The sequence below is a fragment of the Poromitra crassiceps genome (genome assembly GCF_964638095.1).
Source record: "Poromitra crassiceps genome assembly, chromosome: 4".
Classification (NCBI taxonomy): Eukaryota; Metazoa; Chordata; class Actinopteri; order Beryciformes; family Melamphaidae; genus Poromitra; species Poromitra crassiceps.
Genome location: NC_139626.1, coordinates 35029492 through 35051856, shown reverse-complemented (window position 1 = coordinate 35051856; position 22365 = coordinate 35029492). Strand labels below are relative to the sequence as shown.

At 43.3% G+C, this 22365-nt stretch overlaps 1 protein-coding gene across 1 annotated transcript in view; it reads left to right on the top strand.

Moving 5' to 3' along the window:
- The window catches only part of LOC310775758 (protocadherin-15-like), a gene marked incomplete at both ends in the record, with an annotated part of 239416 nt that extends 220352 nt beyond the window's left edge, over nt 1-19064 (top strand). Inside the window, 5 exons of the mRNA XM_083635894.1 lie at nt 2507-2528; nt 3261-3299; nt 5107-5180; nt 10991-11120; nt 18276-19064. Coding sequence (XP_083492020.1) covers nt 2507-2528; nt 3261-3299; nt 5107-5180; nt 10991-11120; nt 18276-19064 — 1054 coding nt within the window. The remainder of the gene's footprint in view (nt 1-2506; nt 2529-3260; nt 3300-5106; nt 5181-10990; nt 11121-18275) is intronic.
- Between the last annotated feature and the right edge of the window lie 3301 nt (nt 19065-22365).

The following is a 22365-nucleotide window of genomic DNA, read 5'->3' as shown; positions in this document are numbered from 1 at the left end:
GGCACCAGTTCATACAACATTAACCCCCGATGCACCGCTCATATGAAATTAACCCAGAGGTGCCAGCTCATATGACATTAACCCCCGAGGCGCCAGCTCATATGACATCAATCCCTGAGGTACCAGCTCATACATCATTAACCCCCGAGGCGCCGCTCATATGAAATTAACCCCAGAGGTGCCAGCTCATACGACATTAACCCCCGAGGAGCCAGCTCATATGACATTAACCGCCAACACACAGACACACAACGGGCCAACAAGAGTCCCACCAAACTAGGCTTGAAGGATGTGTAGCAACCTGATAATCTAGTTATATTATATTTATACGTATATTATATTAAGCCTAATTGTGTCATGAAGATGAGACTTCATGTCAATGTTATCATTAATATCATATATACTGGTTTTATATAGTGATAAGCAACCAAATAAAGGATCAAATTGAAGTTACTGTCTTTTTGCTTGGCATCACCCCTTATTATTTTGCAGACAATGCAAAGCCAGAGTAAGGTAACTTCCAAATAAGGGTCAAAGGTTAAGTTTGAGCTAAAAAAAAATAAAAAAAAAGTATGTACGGTAGATAAATAACTACATTAAAACAACAAATAATTAACACATTTCCAGTTTTCTTCCTACAATAGATTTGGCTGGACAACAACAACATTTTAAAGTCATTTTTCTCAGTTCTACACTCTGGCGAGTTACCCTCTTTTGGCTTTGTAGGGCAGGATTAACCACTGAACTATTACACCTGAGAAACGTATAAGTAAGTGGAACGAGGTGTTCACATGCAGCGATATCCAGGCTAATATTGAGATGTCCCATGTATCTGGTTTCCTCATGAACAGTCTATGAGCTTGATGTCCCATGTATCTGGTTTTCTCATGAACAGTCTATGAGCTCATAGAGGATAGTAAACACAACAATTACTGTGCAGGAAAACACACTCAATGACAGGTTCTGACTTTCTTTTTGTGTTGTAGGCTTTCTTTCTTTCCGCAATGTAGCTCTCTCACTCTCTTCCCACTTCTGCCCAACGCACACGCCCCCCCCCCCCCCCCCCCCCCCCACACACACACACACACACACACATACACACACTCACTCACTCACTCGTGCACAACATCTCATCTTCAGTATTGCCACTTGGGGAAATTGCTTTGAATTCCTTGTCCCCAAGTATGAAATGCTGCAGTGAGCACTTTGGGTTTTCATTTAAACATCCATTTTCCCCCTGCAGAAAGTTCAATTCATAGAAATGCTGATGCATATTAAACACGCCTCTAGATTACAGTTTTTCCACAATTGCTTACACACATTTTCTGAAACTAGGGCTCATTTTCTCAAAACGTAACATGCAAAAAAACTCCACAAATCAAATTATAATGTTATTTAGCTATAAAATGACACACACAACCATCAAATAAATACATCTTTCTAACAACTGAACCAACTACACACTGATGTGCTTACAGTAACAGAAAACACTATTACTGTATGAATATCTCATCAGTAGCTTATGCCTTTTACATTTTCAGTTAGATTTATACACAGCAGCCTGTTGTAAAAAAATAAAAAAAACGGTTAAAGTACAACTGTAATACACAAATAACACACTTTACAGTTTCAATCACAAATACCTTATTTCAACACTTGAATATTTGTTGGATATGTGAAGTGTTCTACATGTAAAACACAATGTACTTAGAATAGGACGCAGTAGGAGAAAAACAGAGAAATGTTTTCTGGGGTGGTGTAAAAAGAATGAGACTGCATCCTGCCTCCTATACACCTCATCTACATTAAGCCATGTTCACAGATTGGTCGTCTCTCAGTTTTGAAGAAGATCTAAAAACGTGACGTGCTTGGTCAGGGTACAAGAATATTTCCATTTTTAATGGCCAACCATCACGGAGTAGCACAGGCCTACCGATGTGTAGGACTACTACTACCATTACTACAGTATACTACAGTACAGTATAAAGTGCAGTAGTATGGTGTAGACAGGAGGCTACCTGCCAGTTCGCATGTCTGAATGTGGATGATGGAGGCAGCAGTGAAGCTCCGGTTGTACTGGACTCTGCCAGACCACATGCTGGACTCTGCCCAGCCTTCCCCGTGCTAAACCCATGTTGACCACATGGTGACCCAAAGTCACCCGGATCTCATCCGAGATACAGTATCTGCTCTTTTTCTTCTTCTTCTTTTTTGTCAAGTTCCCCCCACCCCCCCCGAATCTTTCTCCCATTTTTGACCAGGACACATACCCCACCAGCTTCCCACCCGCAGACACGGCCAATTGTGCCGGTGGTAACACGGGAGCTCGAACCTGTGACCCTCGTGTTGGTAGGCACTAGGCAGGGAATCTACCGCTGCACTACCCAGATGTCCCTAGTGTGTAAACAATTGTAATAAACTGTAAGATGATTTGCACGTGATGTTTTGTTTTCGGTCACTGGATTTTCTGCTTCTCTTCGTGTCTTTTTGTCTCACTTTCTTCCAGGCGTGGATATGGGCAGCATGAGGTAGGTGTCTCTCTCAGCTTGCGCTCTGCCATTGCATGTGTGTGTTATTGATCTTTTGAGTTTTCTCTGATGTGGAGCTGGCACTTTTTCCTCTGCTTTCCTGTTTTCTGTAAAGATGAATACAACTTTCTATTTAAGTGATAGAGGGACATATAGTCAGTGCCTTCCTTGTATCTACAAAAAAATATTTAAACATAATTGACTGCTGACATTCCTGCAGTTCATTGATAATGCATTTTATGTCAAAAACACATGGCCATCGATGGGAAAGTCAAGCAGTTTTTTCCCCCCCAATTCTTAAAAAGTTGGCTTTTGGAGAGGCAAAATACTGACGTCATCATGCCAAAACACTATACATTTTGGAAAACAAATGTTACCAGATGTTCATTGCTCAATATTTAACACAACTCATAATAAAATTGTATGTGTTATTATTTGGTATGTAACATTCTTTTTAGCTCTCTAATAACATCAATAATAGTGTTTTACTTTGATACCAACAATCATATTTCATTTTGGAGTGAAACAGAGGAGTTTCGCTCCAAGATGATGATCCACTACATGTGCTGTCAAAATGATATCTATATTTATCTATCTATAAATCAATGATATTGAATTAGGAATGTCAGGCATCGATTTGTTTCGTTTCCAAAATAGATATATAGCATTTTGAGTGAGAGCTCCTAACCTTCATTTGTGTTGTCATTCGTCGCCTTTCTTTCCTTCTGGCAGACACAACAACTTCTGCGACCCTCTCTGCTCAGACCAGAGGTACTTTCTCTGTTTTTCTGAGATTCCTTTACTCCCTGTGTGAGTGTGCACACTCTGTTTGAGTGTGTACAGTCTGTGTGTACGAATGTGTACAGTCTGTGTGAGTGTGTACAGACTCTGTGTGAGTGTGTACAGTCTGTGTGAGTGTGTACACTCTGTGTGAGTGTGTACACTCTGAGTGTGTACAGTCTGTGTGTACGAGTGTGTACAGTCTGTGTGAGTGTGTACAGACTCTGTGTGAGTGTGTACAGTGTGTGAGTGTGTACACTCTGTGTGAATGTGTACACTCTGAGTGTGTACAGTCTGTGTGTATGAGTGTGTACAGTCTGTTTGAGTGTGTACAGACTCTGTGTGAGTGTGTACAGACTCTGTTTGAGTGTGTACAGTCTGTGTGAGTGTGTACAGTCTGTGTGAGTGTGTACAGTCTGTGTGAGTGTGTACAGACTGTGCATACAAGTGTGTACATACAGTCTGTGTGAGTGTGTACAGACTGTGCGAGTGTGTACAGAATGTGCGAGTATGTACAGACTGTGAGTGTGTACAGTCTGTGCGAGTGTGTACAGTCTGTGTGAGTGTGTACATACAGTCTGTGTGAGTGTGTACAGTCTGTGTGTGTGCAGTCCGTGTGTGTACCTTTTTCTGATAAGTCCTGTGAGTGTGTCGACTGTCAGTCAATGAATGAACACTCAGTAGATTCAGATGAACAATCCTGTCGTGTTTTTAAAAGTGGAATATAATAAAGTAGCCTAAACAAATATGGTGATGACGGTAATGAGCTCAACCCCGCGGTAGAGTCACATGACACATGTGATGCGGTGACCGTCACAGCCCTACTACAGCTGACTTCCTCCAACAACGCAACTCTCGCCAGATTCTTGCGAGTCTCTCGCCGTTACACAGTCCCAGGACCAGAAGGCAGTTGGAGGTCAAAAGCAGCGCTTCCATTTCTTGCTGTATCTTATAATAATGATATGAGCCTGTGCGTGCTCAAAATAAGCTCTTTACCGGACAGTTCATGCATGGTGCAGCTATGCCCCGTCCGCCTCGGTTCCAGCCCGTTGCACGGCTGGATCTCACTCAATACTGCATCAATCTATTCTATTATAAATTTGGCAATGTGGACTCTGTCTCTCTGTTTGTTTGTTTGTTTCAAGAATTTTTTCCGGCCACAGCTATGCCGTTATACGTGCGATCGGGCTGAAACTTTCAGGAAGTGTAACAAGCACCCGTGTGGGTGACCTGACGGAGCCGGATTTGTTTTAATTAGAGCAGATTAATTGCCCTGAGGCTATTGTTCAGTGATGACATCACGGGGGAGAGACTGAGGGAGAGAGAGTGAGACATTGCACATGCGCCAATAGGGCAGGGGGAGGTCACGCAGCAGCCGAGCCTAGGAATCGAGCGCTGCCTAGTTTAAAAAATGTCTGCTCTAGTTAGTTAAACATAAAAAATTATGAAAACAAGGTCCAGGTTGAAAAATACAGAAATTCTCCTTTAAGTATATTACTGTAAGTTAAGTTTGTGTTTGATTTTGATTAATCTGCAAAGGAAAGGTCCCTGTGCCAATTGGAGATTACGCTGTACATGTGAGTGTGTGGCTGGTTAGAGGCTGGCATGTAGATATACAGTATGGCTGTATGTGCATGCCAATTCATAATATGGATGTGTGTGTGTGTGTGTGTGTGTGTGTGTGTGTGTGTGTGTGTGTGTGTGTGTGTGTGTGTGTGTGTGTGTGTGTGTGTGTGTGTGTGTCGGTCGGTCGGTCGGTCGGTCGGTCGGTGCCAATAATGGTCTGTCAATCCAACAGGAGTTGTCTATGGAATCAGGCATCGACCCTGGCCAGGACTACTACACACAAGATTATTACAACTATGACCACAGGTTAGTGTGTGTGTGTGTGTGTGTGTGTGTGTGTGTGTGTGTGTGTGTGTGTGTGTGTGTGTGTGTGTGTGTGTGTGTGTGCGTGTGTGCGTGTGCGTGCGTGTCTGTCTGTCTGTGTTGTGAAATACTTGTATGCAGGATTCCCACACTTTATCAAACAACAAATTGTAAAGACTTTCCAGGCCCAATTCCCTCAAATTCAAGGTCCCAACATGGCATATTTTGAGACAGGGATCAAGGTTAACTACTGTTACAACACTGAGAATGTTCATAATGAGAACTAGCAGCTTTACAGAAGCTCACAGACAGCAATTAAAAAGAGTTTGTGTGAAACTCAAAGGGGACGCACGCACATACAGCGGGAGCCACACATGCAGACAGTGGATCGTGGCCTGCTACCACTAGCCAAAAGGGGGCGTGGCAATGGCCATGGCCAATCACAAAAAGCCGCTTACAGTAACTTCCACATGGATTCACGTAACACCACGACACTTTGTAGATAAGTAGGTCGTGGGCCAACTTAGCCCTGATTCACTTTCCACACTCACTGGCCAAAAGGGGGCGTGGCAATGGGCGTAGACGCCATGGCGCAGGTATGCACTCTACCAAACAGCCACAGCCCCACTGCTATAATCAAATCCCCATAGGATTATCATTTTGTCAAAACAATCTCAGGGTGTCTTATCAAATCCAACCCACAGCCAGTAAACAGCTGTGCAAACAGCCAGTAAACAGCTGTGCAAACAACCAGTTAAACAGTAAACAGCTGTGCAAACAGCCTGTAAACAGCAGCGCTGCCCAAGTTCCCCCTCTTTTGTAGTAAGGGTAGCAGAGGTAATTTCAGCTGTGGGAGCCCAGGAAGCTGTTGTGAGCTGTGGAGTAATTGTACTGGGATGGTCGTCTATCTGCTTGTTTTGGGCAAACAATAAATGAACGACACTCCCCTGAGCACTCAAGACATTTGACAGCATTTGCAGTATTTCCCAACACAGACGCCACCAGAGCAATTTAGAGAGAGAGTGGCGTCAGCGGAGGACTAAAATGCATGACTCATTAGTAGGGGTGTCACAATATATCGTCCCACGAAATTTCGCGATAGTAAAACGTCACGATATGTATCGTTGAGATGAAATCTCATATCGCAAAAAAAAAAAAAAAAAAAAAAAAAAATTTTTTTTTTTTTTAATAGACTAAGAAACGTCTTTGTTTGTTGAAGTTCAATGTGTGGAAAGTAGTTCAGTTGAACAAGTCTCTGAAGAGACACATGAGAAGTTATACAGGAGAGAAACCATTCAATTGAGTTTCTGGCAAAACTGTTTACTTGACAGGAAAAACTGAAGATGCATAAAAAATAGATTAAGAAAAGTCTTGTTGTTTGAGTTTGAAGAAAAACTGAAGATGCATAATGAGAATTTATACTGCTGAGAAACCTTTTAGTTCAAAGTAAATCTAAGTGACGGTGTAACTCATTCTATTTCAAGATAAGCCTTATCTCCAATCTCATGTTTTTTCTAGTTGTTATTGTAATAACAATTTCCCACAACAGCATGTTTTGTATTTGTGCATTTCAAATAAAATACTACTTTTCCAGTCATATATTGTCATTATTCAAGTTTAAAAAAATATTGTTAAAATCGTATCGTATCGTATCGTTATCGTGAACCCAGTATCGTGATACGTATCGTATCGTGAACTGAGTGTATCGTGACACCCCTACTCATTAGCCAATGAACAGCCAGGAAGGGGTCTCGCGCTACTTTTGAATGCTAAAATAAAGCTGATAATGTACAATTTGATTCTATAAAAATAAAAATAAACTTTCAAAGTCCAACACAAACTGTCCATTTTGCTGCAACTCGACAGTGCTGCTTAATCCAGAATCTTACTTCCTGGAACTCTTGAGAGTAAAAAACTGGTCCATTGGAGTGAATGGAGATGTCGCGACTCTTCTATATACATGACTCTGGACGCCACCATCGCTGCTGAAGAAATGTTGGGGACATTCTGAAGACACTGATCATATCCCAGTTTCATTGTTTAAAGGGGCAGGGTGGGAATTACACGGAGACCATGGAGGCGCTGTACACATGCGCTCAGCGGCTGTGTGCGGCGCCTCATGGCAAACAAGGAAGTAACTTCAGTTAGTTTGGTTAATCTTTGTTAAATCTCGGTGTGTGGATTTACTTAGAAAATGACCGTTTCCAGTCATTTTGGATTATTATTTAATTTCATACGTCACAACATGTACATGCGAGTGTTTCTGGCGCTATTGCAAATGTGTATTTTGGGCGACTGAACGAGAGTAGGCAGCTATACCGTTTCCCTACCTTTGTAGCGCTAAGCTAAGTAGCAGCGGGGGCTGTACCGCGCTTTGTAGGGCACGCACAGACAGCACAGTGACGATAAAGGTATCCGCATTCTCCATTTACTGTCGGCAATATGGCAAATAGGTGAAACTCCCAAAATGTTGGCATATCCCTTTCATCTGTGTTGAAAAGAGAAATCATCAAAATCAAATTTTCACTATGTGGGAATATTGCCTTTTGCCATTGGCAGGATTTTGATTTATACAGCCACAGAAAACAATTAAAATCATTTGTGGCACAGGTCTGATGTTTCCATGGCTGATGGGGAGAGTAGAACTGAAAAATGCGACTCAGTCAAGATGATTTTTATCTTCAGGGTCTTTTTCTGCTTTTTGTTCCTGCAAAGAAAAATGGAAGAGAGAAGGGAGAAGAGTAGAAATCTACATGTCCAACTTGTCTTAGGTACAGGGGTAAAAAGGCCTGAAGCACACATGGAAAAAGATAAAGAAAAACAGTTCAAAGAAGAGTTCAGCTGTGTCCAATCATACAGTATTTAAGGCCAATAACATGTAATGTATAACATTTAAGGCCTCCCATCCATGTAACGAATTTCTGAGACAAAGATTCAACCTTTATATGAACAATTGCAGATTTTATGATTCTGATATCGAGATTGTAGAACATTTGTTTTTTGTTTGTTATTATTATTCTAGATCCTTTTGGGAATGTTTCAAAACTGGATATCTGAATAAGACCCTCAATCGCCCAACTTGGCATATCATGATATTAAATTTGGAGTTATAATGGAAGACAAAAATAATTAAATGATGTACAATAGTTCTTAGTTCTAATTCTTATGGCTAAACAATGTATCCACAGCAGGCCCGGCGCCACGAGGGGGCCTAAAGGCTGAATTATGCTCACCCTGCCGTGAAGGGCGCGGGGGTGGAGCGAAATTACGTACATTTGTTGGGCGTGGTTATTCGCTAGCTCTGTCGGGCGCTCGCGTTGTGCATGATTTTTTTTCTAACAGCGCGAGCTTCTCTCCAAACATGTCCGCTTTCGAGCCACTGAACCCTGAACACTGAGCTGTGTTTTCGCCACATTTCTTGACCCATGTGGTAGGCTATAAACTTTGATTTGCAACTGTTCGTTTTTAGTCATTTCACCAAGTAAATGTGTTGTGTTGAGAGCATTATTGAGAGAGATTAAAAGCAGCACAGAGTAGTAGGCTATCAGGGCTGAGAAGTAAAAACGGCTTTCAGTAAAAACAAGTTTGGTGAGTCCTTCATGTGCTGATGTGCGGTCGTTTGAGAGTGAAAGCGCACTCAGTACTGCACAGCGTTTCATTGCGACTTTTCACGGGCTGTTCTCACCATTGTACAATACATGCTGATCACTTTCTGAGTATAATGGCATCACCCCCAGCGCGAGGTCTACACGGTGACTCACGGAGACTCGCGGGGCCCCACCCCCACGGAGCTTTGCTCGAGTATAAGAGCACCTTAAGGGGGCTTAGCCCCCTCAGTTCAATTTTCGGCCCCCTCACTTGAATTTTTTTGTATTTTTTTTATTTTTTTTAAGAATAATTAATCTATAAAGGCCAGTTAGGCAATGTTTGTACCTGACATGTTTAGGCTGCTGTTTCTGCAGTCTTCATCAAATTTGATCAGTTTAAGTTGATGTAGGCTACCCCCTGTAAACATAGCTCTGTTGTTTCAGAATTGGCAGGGAAGCGCTATTTGCTGTGCTTTGGTTGTCACAAGGTGTCAGAGATGTATAGCTATTTATTAAATTTGAACCTATGAACCATTGAACCTCTATTAATGCCTTAATCTGCTGCTGTGAAATAAATGTTTTATTTTACTTTGATTTTCTTGTGTTGTTATTGCGCTTTTCAGAGGTTACTATGGTTAAAAAGTCCAGAAATAGGCATAGCGGGTATATAACCTATGTTTTACGATATAAAAATATCATATAAAAAAAAAAAAAATAGAAAGAAAAAAAATCAAAAAAAAAAAAAAAAATCAGCCCCCTCGCCAGTTATAACAGCCCCCTCAGTCATTTCATCCTGGCGCCGGCCCTGATCCACAGATGTAGATTCAAGAATGCCAGACCACTGTTTTTAGTCTTCATGAATGAGATGATTAACTTCAAGAAAGCACTGAAGTAAAAACCAAACAAGCCTTGATTGTGTATAAAACCTTTGGATTTCTGATTACAACTCACTCTTTTTTGTTATTCATTTTATTTATAATTTGTTTTAATTCTACCCTTTTTTTATGTTTGATCCAATTTTGTAATTGCTCAGTCTTGACTGTATACTGTAATGACTGTAAATGCCAGATTTTGTTAACAGAACAGTAAAAAAGCATACAGTACATACATCATAAACATGCGCTCTTGAAAATGGCAAAAGGTGAACAATAGATTCAAGCTCCCTATGATAAACATGACAATAACATATTCTTGTCATTTGGGCACCTGAAGTATACTTTCCTTCCCCACCCTGTGATCCAGACTATTAAAACACTCTTGGCATGTGTGTGCATTTGAGTGAGTCTGGGTGTTAATGACTAAAATCCTATAAGCAGGTTTTAGTGGGAGACTCATTACATTAGCTAGCATAGCCCATACCATAAGGATTATGACTATAATCTTGACCTGCCTGTCTTCCTCCTGCCTATCGCCCCTAAACACCCCACGGCCGCTTCCACTTCTTCCTTGGCTAATTACAATACAATACAATAATGGCTTTCAGGAATGGTAACTCATCCTGTTGGTTGCACTTGACTGTAAGGGTGGTGATTACCAAAAGCAGCTTTTTGTGCAACTCTGTTAGGGAACGGTGCCAGCAGACTTCCAGCAGCATTATTTCTTACTTTATAAAATACTGTTACCATTTTACAATTTTGGAGCCGAAATTGTAACATAGCAACGTTGGTCCAAAACGTTGCTATTTTACAATTTTGGGGAGATGACTACACCCCTGCTGCTAGACACACTTAAACTAAAGTGACTCTAGTATTAGGGCTTTCCATTCAAGGATTTAATCACCTGTGTTAATGAATGATTGTTTTGACCTATTTTTGAGAAGGCTGCCTGCCGAAACCTACGTCCAGAAGGTGCAACACGTTCTCACTCCGACCACGTAACGGGTTGGAAGGTAACAGGTGGAAGGCTGTGCACTGAGGGTGCTTGGGGTTAGAGGTCATTTTCTCTGCAAAATGTCAGCAGAATGCTCCTTCGTTATGAAGGTAGCAATGCTCAACTGCTTCTCAGAGTTGGTGCAAAGTTCAGCTGTCTATTGCTGCTTTCAGTGTCTCTGGATGAGAGCAACATTTGAAGTAATGTTGGAAGCCGTTGTGAAATATGTGATAAAAGACACCTTTCATGGCATGACCTTTCATTTTACATTGCTTGTCATATTGCTCAATTATGTTTTCTTTGTCTGTCTGACTCGCTCCCCCCCCCCCCCCCCCCCCCCTCTCTCTCTCTCTGTAGCTATGACCTTCCTCAGTACGGCAGTCGTAGGAAGTTGATCTCACCCACCAGCCTCTATGATGAATATGGAGAAGTGGTCGTTGATGATGATGGCAGTTACTACTATAGCCCGCAGGAGTCTGAGGGAGAGGTAAACACAGTCAAAAAAGAAAACAGTGTATATGCAGTAAATGTATTGTTATGCTCGCCTCCCAGACTTCCCTCCCTGCCAGGAGAGAATTCTGGCTGCATGGAAACAGGCTGCTGGTATAAGCTCTGCCGTTGGTGGCGACCATTTCAGTCGTCAGCAGAAGGAAATCCCTTTCCGCTCCCTCCAAGCTCTGCCATTGGCTCCGACCCGCTCTGACTGACCGGCACGACCATATGGATTTCCTTTCCGCTCCCTCCGTGACAAATCTGTCGATCTCAAAATGCCTCTGCCGCTGTGCGTGTCGAATCTGTCGATCTCAAATGCCTGCGCAGCTCTGAAACGTCAACAATGCTAGCTCGTTGCTATACTCTGAAAATGATTGGATCCCTGTTGTAGGGAGAGAGTCTGGTAAGCGAGACTATAGGTTAAACCAAACAGAGAATATTTTCCCTTGCAAGTCCAGAGTGGACATCTACGCTGCCAGACTCCTCTCCCAGAAGGGAGGGAGTCTGGCAAGCGAGACTAATGTATTGTAAACAGAAAGGATTATATGTACAAAATAGAAATGGTGGTGATGATATTGAAACATAAGCTAGTTCTGAAAAAGAAAGTGCTGAAAAAGGTGTCATAGTAAAGTGAATGTTTACATGAATTGCAGCCTGGCCCTAAAATGCTGTGTGCTTTATTTGGTCCTCCCATAACATAACTGTGCTTATTTGGCTTTGGAATAATATCACCATGGTAACAGGTGCTGGGGCCTGGGAGGAAACCGTTTCGAGGCGGCAGAGTTACCCCCTACCCTGCCCACCTCCAACCCCCTGCTCCCCCTCCTCGCGCCGCCCCAAGAAAGACCCCGGGACCCTCCGGCAGCACCGACCATGACAAAATACAAGAAGAACTGGACAGCACCATCACCGCTAACACAGAGTCTCAGGACTCCAGAGCTGCCACCGGGGTCAAGGCCTTGAGGAGGCTGAGCGGACTGCTGTCCTCTGGGGGTAAAACGAGCGGGCAGCCCCCCGCCATCCACCCGCCGTGGAACAAAGCCAGAGTGGGACCGATGGAAGAGGGGGAACAGGGGAGAGAAAGAGAGGGAGAAGGAACAGGACGGGGCCTAAAGAAGGGAGACGCAGGGACCAAAGAAAGTCAAGGGAGTGGAGAAGAAGAAGAAGGCCGAGAAAGATGGCGAGGGAGAGGTGAAGACGTCGAAAGAGGAGGAGTGAGAGGAGGAGAGGGAACAAGAGAAATGGAAACGTGGGGCAGAAGCGACAGAAGTGCCGTGACCAACAATGGAATGAGAAATGGTTTGTCATCATCTCTCCGCTCGGCTGGCCTGAACGGCGGCATGGTCATCGACGGGAGCTATTTCCAGACGTCGACGTCGGGCGCCAACAAACCCCCGGCGGTGAAACAAAAGCTGAGCCAGGCCCTCAGCCTTATCTCTCTCACCAGGAGGCTCCAGGGGCCCGCGAGGGTAGGTGAGAGCTGGCAGGAGAGAGAAGAAGAGAACGGCAGGGGGGCGTACGGCACTGTGGGAGATATGAGCGTTTCTGCGTTGGTGTCTCGGAAACCCTGGGACGCCAGAGGAGGGGACAGGGGGAGATGGGTGAGGGGGGAAGGGGAGGAAGATAGGTCTCATGAAGGATGGAGGGAGGGAGAGAAAAGTGGGTCCGGGTTCCGGGACAACGCCGCCGATCAAAGCGACTCAGAGATTGGAAGTCCCTTAGAATTTAGCCTCTCAGAGACGAGCAGCCCCTCCTCATCTATTCTAGCCAAGCACGACACCGACCCGGATACAGACCAAGACCAAGGAGGCAGCGTGGAAGATTCGGATTCCGAAGAGACCCGGTCTAAAACCGAGACCGATTCTGACACTGACGACACAGAAAAAAACGGAACGGAGTCTGAGCCGGAAACGGAGAAGGGAGAGGGAACATCCGACACAGAGAGTGGGAGCCAGGATGGAGAGAGGGAGGATTCAGGGTCTGAGAGGGAGGGGTCAGGGTCTGAGCAAGAGTCGGGATCAGAGAGTGAGGAAGAGGAGGAGGAGAGCCAGAGGAGGAGCGCGGAAGAGTCGAGTAGGAAAAGTTCTGAGAGTTCAAAATCGAGCAAAGAGGGAAAGGAGAGAGCGAGTCGAAGTCAAAGTGTCAGTAATAGCATTAAAAGTTCTGACAGTATTAGTCGTAAAAGCAGTGCCAACACAGATAGCCATGACAGCTACAGTTCTAGATATTCAAGTTCTAGAATTTCTAGTGCTAGGCCCAAAACCTGTAGGTCGCGTGGTCCTATAGAGGAAGAGAGTGAGGGAGAGAGCGAGGAAGAGGAGGAGCTGAAAAGTGTTGGGTCGCGATCACGAAACACCCCGGACGACCTGTCGCCCATCTTCGAGGAAACGGAGGAGGAAGAAGAGAAGAGCAGCAGCCGCAATGACAACTCAGAAACCACGGACAGAGGAGAGGAGGATGGAGATTTGTCTGAGTGAAATGCAGATGAGGACTTAACGCCCGAGATTAAACTCTTTGCTGCGAAGTAAGATCTTCCTGAAAATGAAAACCCCCGTGTATTGGGTTTGCAGTCATTACCTGAGTGGAATGTATTACTGTGATCTCTCGTTCTGTTTCCGTGTTGGGTGTGTGATTTACATTGCAGTTTAAATTGCCTGCATGCCCTCTATAACTCTTTCTGGGGTTCTTGGCTTCTTTACTTCTGCTCTCTCTTCTTCTTCTATCTTTCTTTTTCAATCAGCCTTTCCCTCTCCGCTCTCTGCTCTCTGTCTGTCTCTGTCCCGCAGTCTGTCTCTCCGTGTCTTATAACAGCGTCTAGGCTCTCTGGAGTGGTAGTCTCGCCCCCCCCACCCCCCACCCTCCATAGCTTGTCTCTGTCTGAGACAAATGAAGTAAAGTTTCTCCCTTTGTGAAAGTTCTCCTTCATGCGTCTCCTCTCCCTGCCGCCGTGGCTCAATGCTCGTTATTCTGGGTGTACTAACCTCTTTCTGTTTCATCTTTTTTCTCATTAGTCACTTCGTTTTCTGTGTCCATCATTCCGTATCCGTATAACGTTCCGGTAGCCTACCAGTTAACTGGAGAAAAGGTTTTCTTTGCAGTGGTGAACATATTCTTTCTGATTCATATACTGTCCTTATTTACAGATGTTAATGGTACCTGTTTTGAAATACCCTATTGCCGCACAAGTACTGGCGTGTGGTTGTGGTAATGGTTGGATTTTTCTCTGTTTGTTTGCAGCAGTAACCCAGCGAGCACAAAACGTTTTTTCAACGTTGATTTTTAGTTGAAATCTGGGTGATATTGGGTTTGAACGTCTAAGACCTAATTTCACCCTCTTTTCAACCGGCTAAAATGCGGTTACAACGTCAACGTGTAAAAAAACACAATTTGGTGCATCATATTGTTAAAACATTTGTTGTAGCTTGGAATAGAGGCAATATTGATAGTGTGTGAATTGGCATTTGTCCATTTTATTGTGTAACTGAGAGTTGAAATCTGGTCTATACGAAAACTACATTTCAACGCATTTTATGTCACATGAAATATCATAAATATGGGACTATATAGGCTATGTGGTGCCAGCAAAAAGCTTCCAGGACACAACTATGGTTAATAGTTTAGCGCAATACTATAAAATAATGAATTCAGTTCCTGCAGCAACGCAGTAACGCAAGTACTTACTTGCTAGCTATACTAACCGTGACTGACTAGACTAGACCAAAGCAAGTCTGCACCGGTCTGCACCAAGTGCGGAACGAGGTGCTCTGGGCACGCTATGTTATTGTACAGACTGTATACAAGGCTCTGTGTACCTCCTCAGTCTCTGGTGTTAAATGAAGTTAACCTCTGAAGCCATAGGCTACAGCCTATAGACAACACACACACACAACATAATTTTAGTCTGTTACATTAATATAATAGTCTCGTACACACATCACATAAAATAACTTGTCCTCCGATGTCGACAATCATGTAGTCTACAAGTTGTGTGCGAGATAGAGTATATATGTGCCCAGCTCTCTACAGAGTATAAGAAAATATATAGCTCAGCGCGTAGAGCGGACTGGCTTGAATGTGGGAAAGCGGGGTTCGAATCCCGTGTGCGCTGCTGAATTTTTAATTTAATTTCCTGGTGAAATATGGTCTAAATCTGAACGTTCAATAAACGTCTGCAAATAGTGGGTGAAAAAACTTTCACTTTCAAACCTTCCTTGCACGTTTTTTCAACGTTGACCCTAAACGTTTTTTAAACGTCTTTTCAACCGAAAAATGCTCGCTGGGAAGAGTCTAACAAGATGTCAACTGAAAGCTGAGAATCCACATATTCCATTGGCATTAGCCTTAAAGGAGAATTTTAACCTTTAACCTAAATTTGGCCACTCACCCAGCGATGTCCGCGGCGTTTCTGGCCGTCCTAGCGTTGTTTTGAGATCAATAGCGTCCAAGTCAGTTGTAAAATGGAGCTGATTTGGGGCCAAGTGTGAGCCTGTCTTTCCTGCATCTAAATAGCTATTTTTATTCCCGTTTTCGCCACATATCGTAATAATGTGATCCCTCAACATCCACCAGAGTGATATTTCGCCCCAGGCCATTTCCTGGACTCTCACAGGGATCAAATTACCTCAAACGTGATCTTGGTCACCAAGTCTCGTGAAGTCCCGCGATACTTTCCTGCCGACTGGCCAACTACAGGTAGGACGCTTTGCGGTGGTGGTTTTAGCGTAACCTATGTGGGGTTTGGCATAACCTTCGTTATTTCGAATCCCACATAGGTCTCTTATCATTTAGGATAAAAAAAAAACTGAATCATTTAGGATAAACAAAACCTTGAACCTTATCACTTAGGATCAAAACCCCCCTGAACCTTATCACTTAGGATAAAAAAAAAAAACCTGAACCTTATCGCTTAGGATCAAAACCCCTTGAACCTTATCACTTAGGATCAAAACCCCTTGAACCTTATCACTTAGGATCAAAACCCCCTGAACCTTATCACTTAGGATCAAAACCCCCTGAACCTTATCACTTAGGATCAAAACCCCTTGAACCTTATCACTTAGGATCAAAACCCCCTGAACCTTATCACTTAGGATCAAAAACCCCTGAACCTTATCACTTAGGATCAAAAACCCCTGAACCTTATCACTTAGGATCAAAACCCCCTGAACCTTATCACTTAGGATCAAAAACCCCTTGAACCTTATCACTTAGGATCAAAACCCCTTGAACCTTATCACTTAGGATCAAAACCCCTTGAACCTTATCACTTAGGATCAAAACCCCTTGAACCTTATCACTTAGGATCAAAACCCCCTGAACCTTATCACTTAGGATCAAAACCCCTTGAACCTTATCACTTAGGATCAAAACCCCTTGAACCTTATCACTTAGGATCAAAACCCCCTGAACCTTATCACTTAGGATCAAAACCCCTTGAACCTTATCACTTAGGATCAAAACCCCTTGAACCTTATCACTTAGGATCAAAACCCCTTGAACCTTATCACTTAGGATCAAAACCCCTTGAACCTTATCACTTAGGATCAAAACCCCTTGAACCTTATCACTTAGGATCAAAACCCCCTGAACCTTATCACTTAGGATCAAAACCCCTTGAACCTTATCACTTAGGATCAAAACCCCTTGAACCTTATCACTTAGGATCAAAACCCCCTGAACCTTATCACTTAGGATCAAAACCCCCTGAACCTTATCACTTAGGATCAAAACCCCCTGAACCTTATCACTTAGGATCAAAACCCCTTGAACCTTATCACTTAGGATCAAAACCCCCTGAACCTTATCACTTAGGATCAAAACCCCCTGAACCTTATCACTTAGGATCAAAAACCCCTTGAACCTTATCACTTAGGATCAAAACCCCTTGAACCTTATCACTTAGGATCAAAACCCCTTGAACCTTATCACTTAGGATCAAAACCCCTTGAACCTTATCACTTAGGATCAAAACCCCCTGAACCTTATCACTTAGGATCAAAACCCCTTGAACCTTATCACTTAGGATCAAAACCCCCTGAACCTTATCACTTAGGATCAAAACCCCCTGAACCTTATCACTTAGGATCAAAAACCCCTGAACCTTATCACTTAGGATCAAAACCCCCTGAACCTTATCACTTAGGATCAAAACCCCCTGAACCTTATCACTTAGGATCAAAAACCCCTGAACCTTATCACTTAGGATCAAAACCCCCTGAACCTTATCACTTAGGATCAAAACCCCTTGAACCTTATCACTTAGGATCAAAACCCCCTGAACCTTATCACTTAGGATCAAAAACCCCTGAACCTTATCACTTAGGATCAAAACCCCTTGAACCTTATCACTTAGGATCAAAACCCCTTGAACCTTATCACTTAGGATCAAAACCCCCTGAACCTTATCACTTAGGATCAAAAACCCCTGAACCTTATCACTTAGGATCAAAACCCCCTGAACCTTATCACTTAGGATCAAAAACCCCTGAACCTTATCACTTAGGATCAAAACCCCCTGAACCTTATCACTTAGGATCAAAAACCCCTGAACCTTATCACTTAGGATCAAAACCCCCTGAACCTTATCACTTAGGATCAAAAACCCCTGAACCTTATCACTTAGGATCAAAAACCCCTGAACCTTATCACCTAGGATCAAAACCCCTTGAACCTTATACTTAGGATGAAAAACCCCTGAACTAGGGTTCAGGGTTCAGCCAAAGAAAAACACTTACTGCTGTGACAGGCAGCGGCAATAGGGTACTTTGAAATAGGCAGCATCTGTAATGTGTGACTGCAGAGTTCTTCTCTTTCTAATGGACAGTACGTGCACAGCTTCTTCTTCTCTCTCTAATGGACAGTACGTGCACAGCTTCTTCTTCTCTTTCTAATGGACAGTACGGGCACAGCAGTGTTTTCACCTAGTACTCAGGACTGGTTCCAAGAGAAGCGTTTGAATGGCATCGGTATTGCTTTTAAAGATGAGTGATGAGGAAACACTGCTGCACGTGCATGTGTTTGCAGTGCAATACGAGTATCTGACTGTGTCTGGTTATTAGTTTGTGGTAGAACGTGAAGTCTGAAGTTTATTGACATGGTATGTGTGTGTGTGTGTGCGTGTGTATGCGCATGTGCGTGTTCTTTTCCCCAGTATGGCAGTAGAAAGCGTCGCATCAAGCTGGTGTTGGACCGGGAGTATGAGACCAGCTCCACCGGCGAGGACAGCGTGCCAGAAACCCAACGCACCCGCTTGCCCTCCGCCCACAGCAGCCATGCCCCCTCCGCCCACAGCAGCCACGCCCACGTCAACGGCAGCATCTATGTCGCCCAGAACGGCTCCATCATCCGCACCCGCTGCTCAGCAACCGGTCCCGTTCCACCACACGCCACCGCCAACAACCTCAAACTCAACTCCCCCATCCTCAGCTCACGGCTGACCAAGCACTTTAAGAAATTGGACAAAATGGCGGCCACGCTAGAGGAAAGAACGCCCCTCAACAACCCTGGGACAGAAGCGGATGGCAGCGGCAACACCTCGTGCGGCTTGGCCCCCTCCGCGACCACTACTTCCTCTTTGTCGAACACGGACAACACTAAGACGCTGAACACGTTTAACACTCGATATTCCGGCGTTTCTTTAGGTCCCTCGAGCACCAACAACACGGGCCCCGAAAGTGCGGCGTCCCAATCGAAAGTGCTCAAAGAATCGGCGCAGGGCGGCACAGAGCTGCCGGACAGAGGGAGCAAGGACGAGAGAGAAGAGGCAGTGGAGGAGGAAGAGGACAGGGAGACGAAGGTAGACGGTGGTAACAACGAAGAGGACACTGGGTTCGTCATGAGAGAGCTGCTGGAGTGTCCGAGTGACAGAACGCAGTCGGACGAGGAGGAACTGTGGATGGGACCATGGAACAATCTTCACATACCCATGACCAAACTCTGACTGATCTGGGCCCCACTGTGCTACTGTAGCTCCTTATGGCCAAGATCATTTAAGCATTAAGACATTACTCACCCATTAACTTATAGTGGGAGTCGGGACTAATGGTGATGCTCCAATCCAATTAACAGATATCTAATTAGCAGATGGGTAATTACTGTAGTTTACTGGTGAATCAGCCTACTCTGCTATTCAAGCTCAATTTGATTAAAATATTCTATTGTCTGCAGTACATATGGCGTTATATTTCATATCAATTTAAAGGACCTATTTAGTCCTATTTATATTTAAATTCTGCACCAAGAATGATTTACTGGGGGCAAAAATACATTCCGAATTCAACATGGCTGCAGGCTATATTGGGTATCTCTTAAATCCAACTGATCTTAGTACTCAAATAACTTGAAGAAACCGGACCTTGAGAAGAGTCTAGAGGACTTTATATTTCTACTTTAAATATCATGAATTTAATTGGAGAAAAAAATATTGAACTTTATATTGCCCTTTAAATGACTGTGCAACTGCAATGGTTTCATTCAGTATTACTATATATATATATATATATATATATATATATATATATATATATATATATATATATATATATATATATATATATATATATACAGTATATATGGCTATTGGTACAACTCATCTTGAATTTGCCTGACTCGTCACATCGACACATGCAGTCTTGTATTGTTATAACTCGCCTTTTGATCCTTCTCAAGTTGCTTGGCAGCCTTTATCCAAATAAAAGACTGTCCTATCAGTTGTGTAGCCTGCATTTAGTTTTGTGATCCGATCTCGACCACATTGAAATGTTGAACATTGTGACCGCTTCAGGTCATATGCACCACTTGCGTATTTACCAGTCCTCAATCAAATCGACTGACCAGAGGCCTCCAGGTGGAAGTTAGGATTGTTGCTACGCTAATAAATACAGCTGATCAGTTCACACAGTAGGCTATATGTCTCACGTTGCTATTCATTGAACATTCGACAGTGGCCTCACACAGATCAATCAGCATACAGATCTACTGGATCCCAGCCGATTTAGTACCTGGAAAGATCTGGTCCAGGTGACATATCAAAGACTGCAGGATACCGTGCTCACCTGGTAGCACATACAACGGTGGCTCAGGTCCGAATCTGACCCGAGGTCCTTTGCCGCATGTCATCCCCTCTCCCTTTCCTGTCTGCCTACTGTCCTATCTAAATAAAGGCAGAAATGCCCCCCAAAAAATCATCTTAAAAAAAGAAGACTGCAGGATATTTACTGAAGATTCTCAGGCTCTTAAGTCCGGTAAAAAACGTCCTAATTCTGAAGCGCAACTTTCTTTTTCAAATCACACACTCATGTTCCTCTCTTATCTCCTTGTCAGACCTGCTGCAACAGTCACAGATCAAGGTTTACAGCTACAATATGAAAGCATTGCAAGAGGAAGTCTGAGTGAGCTCACTCAGACAAACGTGGATGTTATGTGATGTTCAAAGGTTGTTTGTTCAATCCCTGCCTCAGGCAACACCTGTGATGCTATTTTTTTATCATCAGTAGTTTGAACACTGATAGAAATAAGCTGATGTAGGAGTCTAATCAGTCGCTGACTCTAGCTCAGTCAGATAAACAGCTGCTCACTCGTCCAATTCCAACCTATCTCACTCTTTATGCTTTGTGTTGTCAGTGTGAACACAGTGTGTAGAATTCAGAAGGTGAACTCTTAACAGTTCATAGCTCGCCAGGATGAGTCACTGTGTCTGTCACTACCTGACAGGTGGATTATAGGTTATATTCCCGATGGAGGAGACATATTACAGCAGAGTTGGGAAAAGTACACACTTTCTTTACTTAAGTAGTTAATTGTGTAAAAAAGATTCTGGTAAAAGTACTGATTCAACTAAATTACTCAAGTAAAAGTAAAAAAGTACAGGCTCTGAAATGTATAAAAGTAAAAAGTATTTTCTGTGCAAGGTGAATAGAAACTCATATAATTCAAATAGTATTCAACTTAAAAGATCCCTTCAAAACATATTTTAAAGACTATACTTTGATTAATAATTTGTGTATGTTTTCCCCCCACAAAAAAGGTGCACATACATAGACATAATGCGTGAAAGCTGAGTCAATTTTGAAGTCGTGGGTTCGAGTCTCTGTCAGTTTTGAATGGCAACAGCCAGAGCAGAGGAAAGAGTGATTTAAAGCCCTGAGAAAACCTATCTTCAGAAGTATGGCCTGGTGGCACAGAAAGTTGGCTTGCTGTCTAGTATTATTGAAGCCTCAGTCACGTTTGAGGTTGTGGGTTCGATACTCAGTCCACTTTTGAATGTCGACAGCCAGAGGAAAGAGTCATTTAAAGCCCTGAGAAAACCTGCATTAACAGGGCAGGTGGTACAGAGACTTGGCCTGTTGCTCTGCATCATTGAAGCCTCAGTCACCCTTGAGGTCGTGGGTTCGAGCCTCAGTCATTTTGAATGGTGACAGCCAGAGGAAAGACAAAAGTGCCCAGAGAAGAGTTGTGAGTATGAACCATGAACATCACACACATGGACTTAGACTTAGGCCCAATTCCAATCCGCCCCCTAAAGACTCAAGCCCTGTTCCCTCACTCCCTCTAATGGCCGCCAGTGGAAAGTGGTTGAGTCATCAAGTGTGGAAGGGATCCACATTGGATAAATAAGAGGATTGGGACAGCAGAGCCCTTTGCACTTGACATGATGTTGACTCTGGCAGGTTTGGGGCTCGCTATATATTGTTTATTGTCAAGACACCTAAAGTGTTTGAGGGATCCCTGATGAGTCTGTTCTCATCCAGGCTCTGGCTCTACAGAGCGGACAACAGGTAATTTAAAAATAATAAATATAGCCTACTGCAAAATCTGCAATTGATAAATGTGTAGGCTAATTATAATTAAAATAAGCTTAATAATGACACGTCACCCAACATTATACACAATGTCAATACTGTACAATACAGATTCGGTAAAACTATTTCTCATTAATCAAAAACGTTGTGGATTGCAATTGTAATAGAAATGATAGATGATTATACTAGGATTGTGTAATATAACTACTTGCATTCCGCTGATATAATATTTTTGTCTAATATAAAATCCCTATTAATGTAATGTTTCATTGTCAATTTACGCATTCCAGCGCACCCCGTACACGCGGCTCCTCGGTCTCCTCGTTCATTTCGCGCGTTTTTCTTGTTTTTTTTAGAGATATTTGCGCCCTACCCCGGTAACCCCGTTTTATACGTCACAATGCTATGCATTGTGGGCAATTCCCTTTCCGTAAGTGGCCA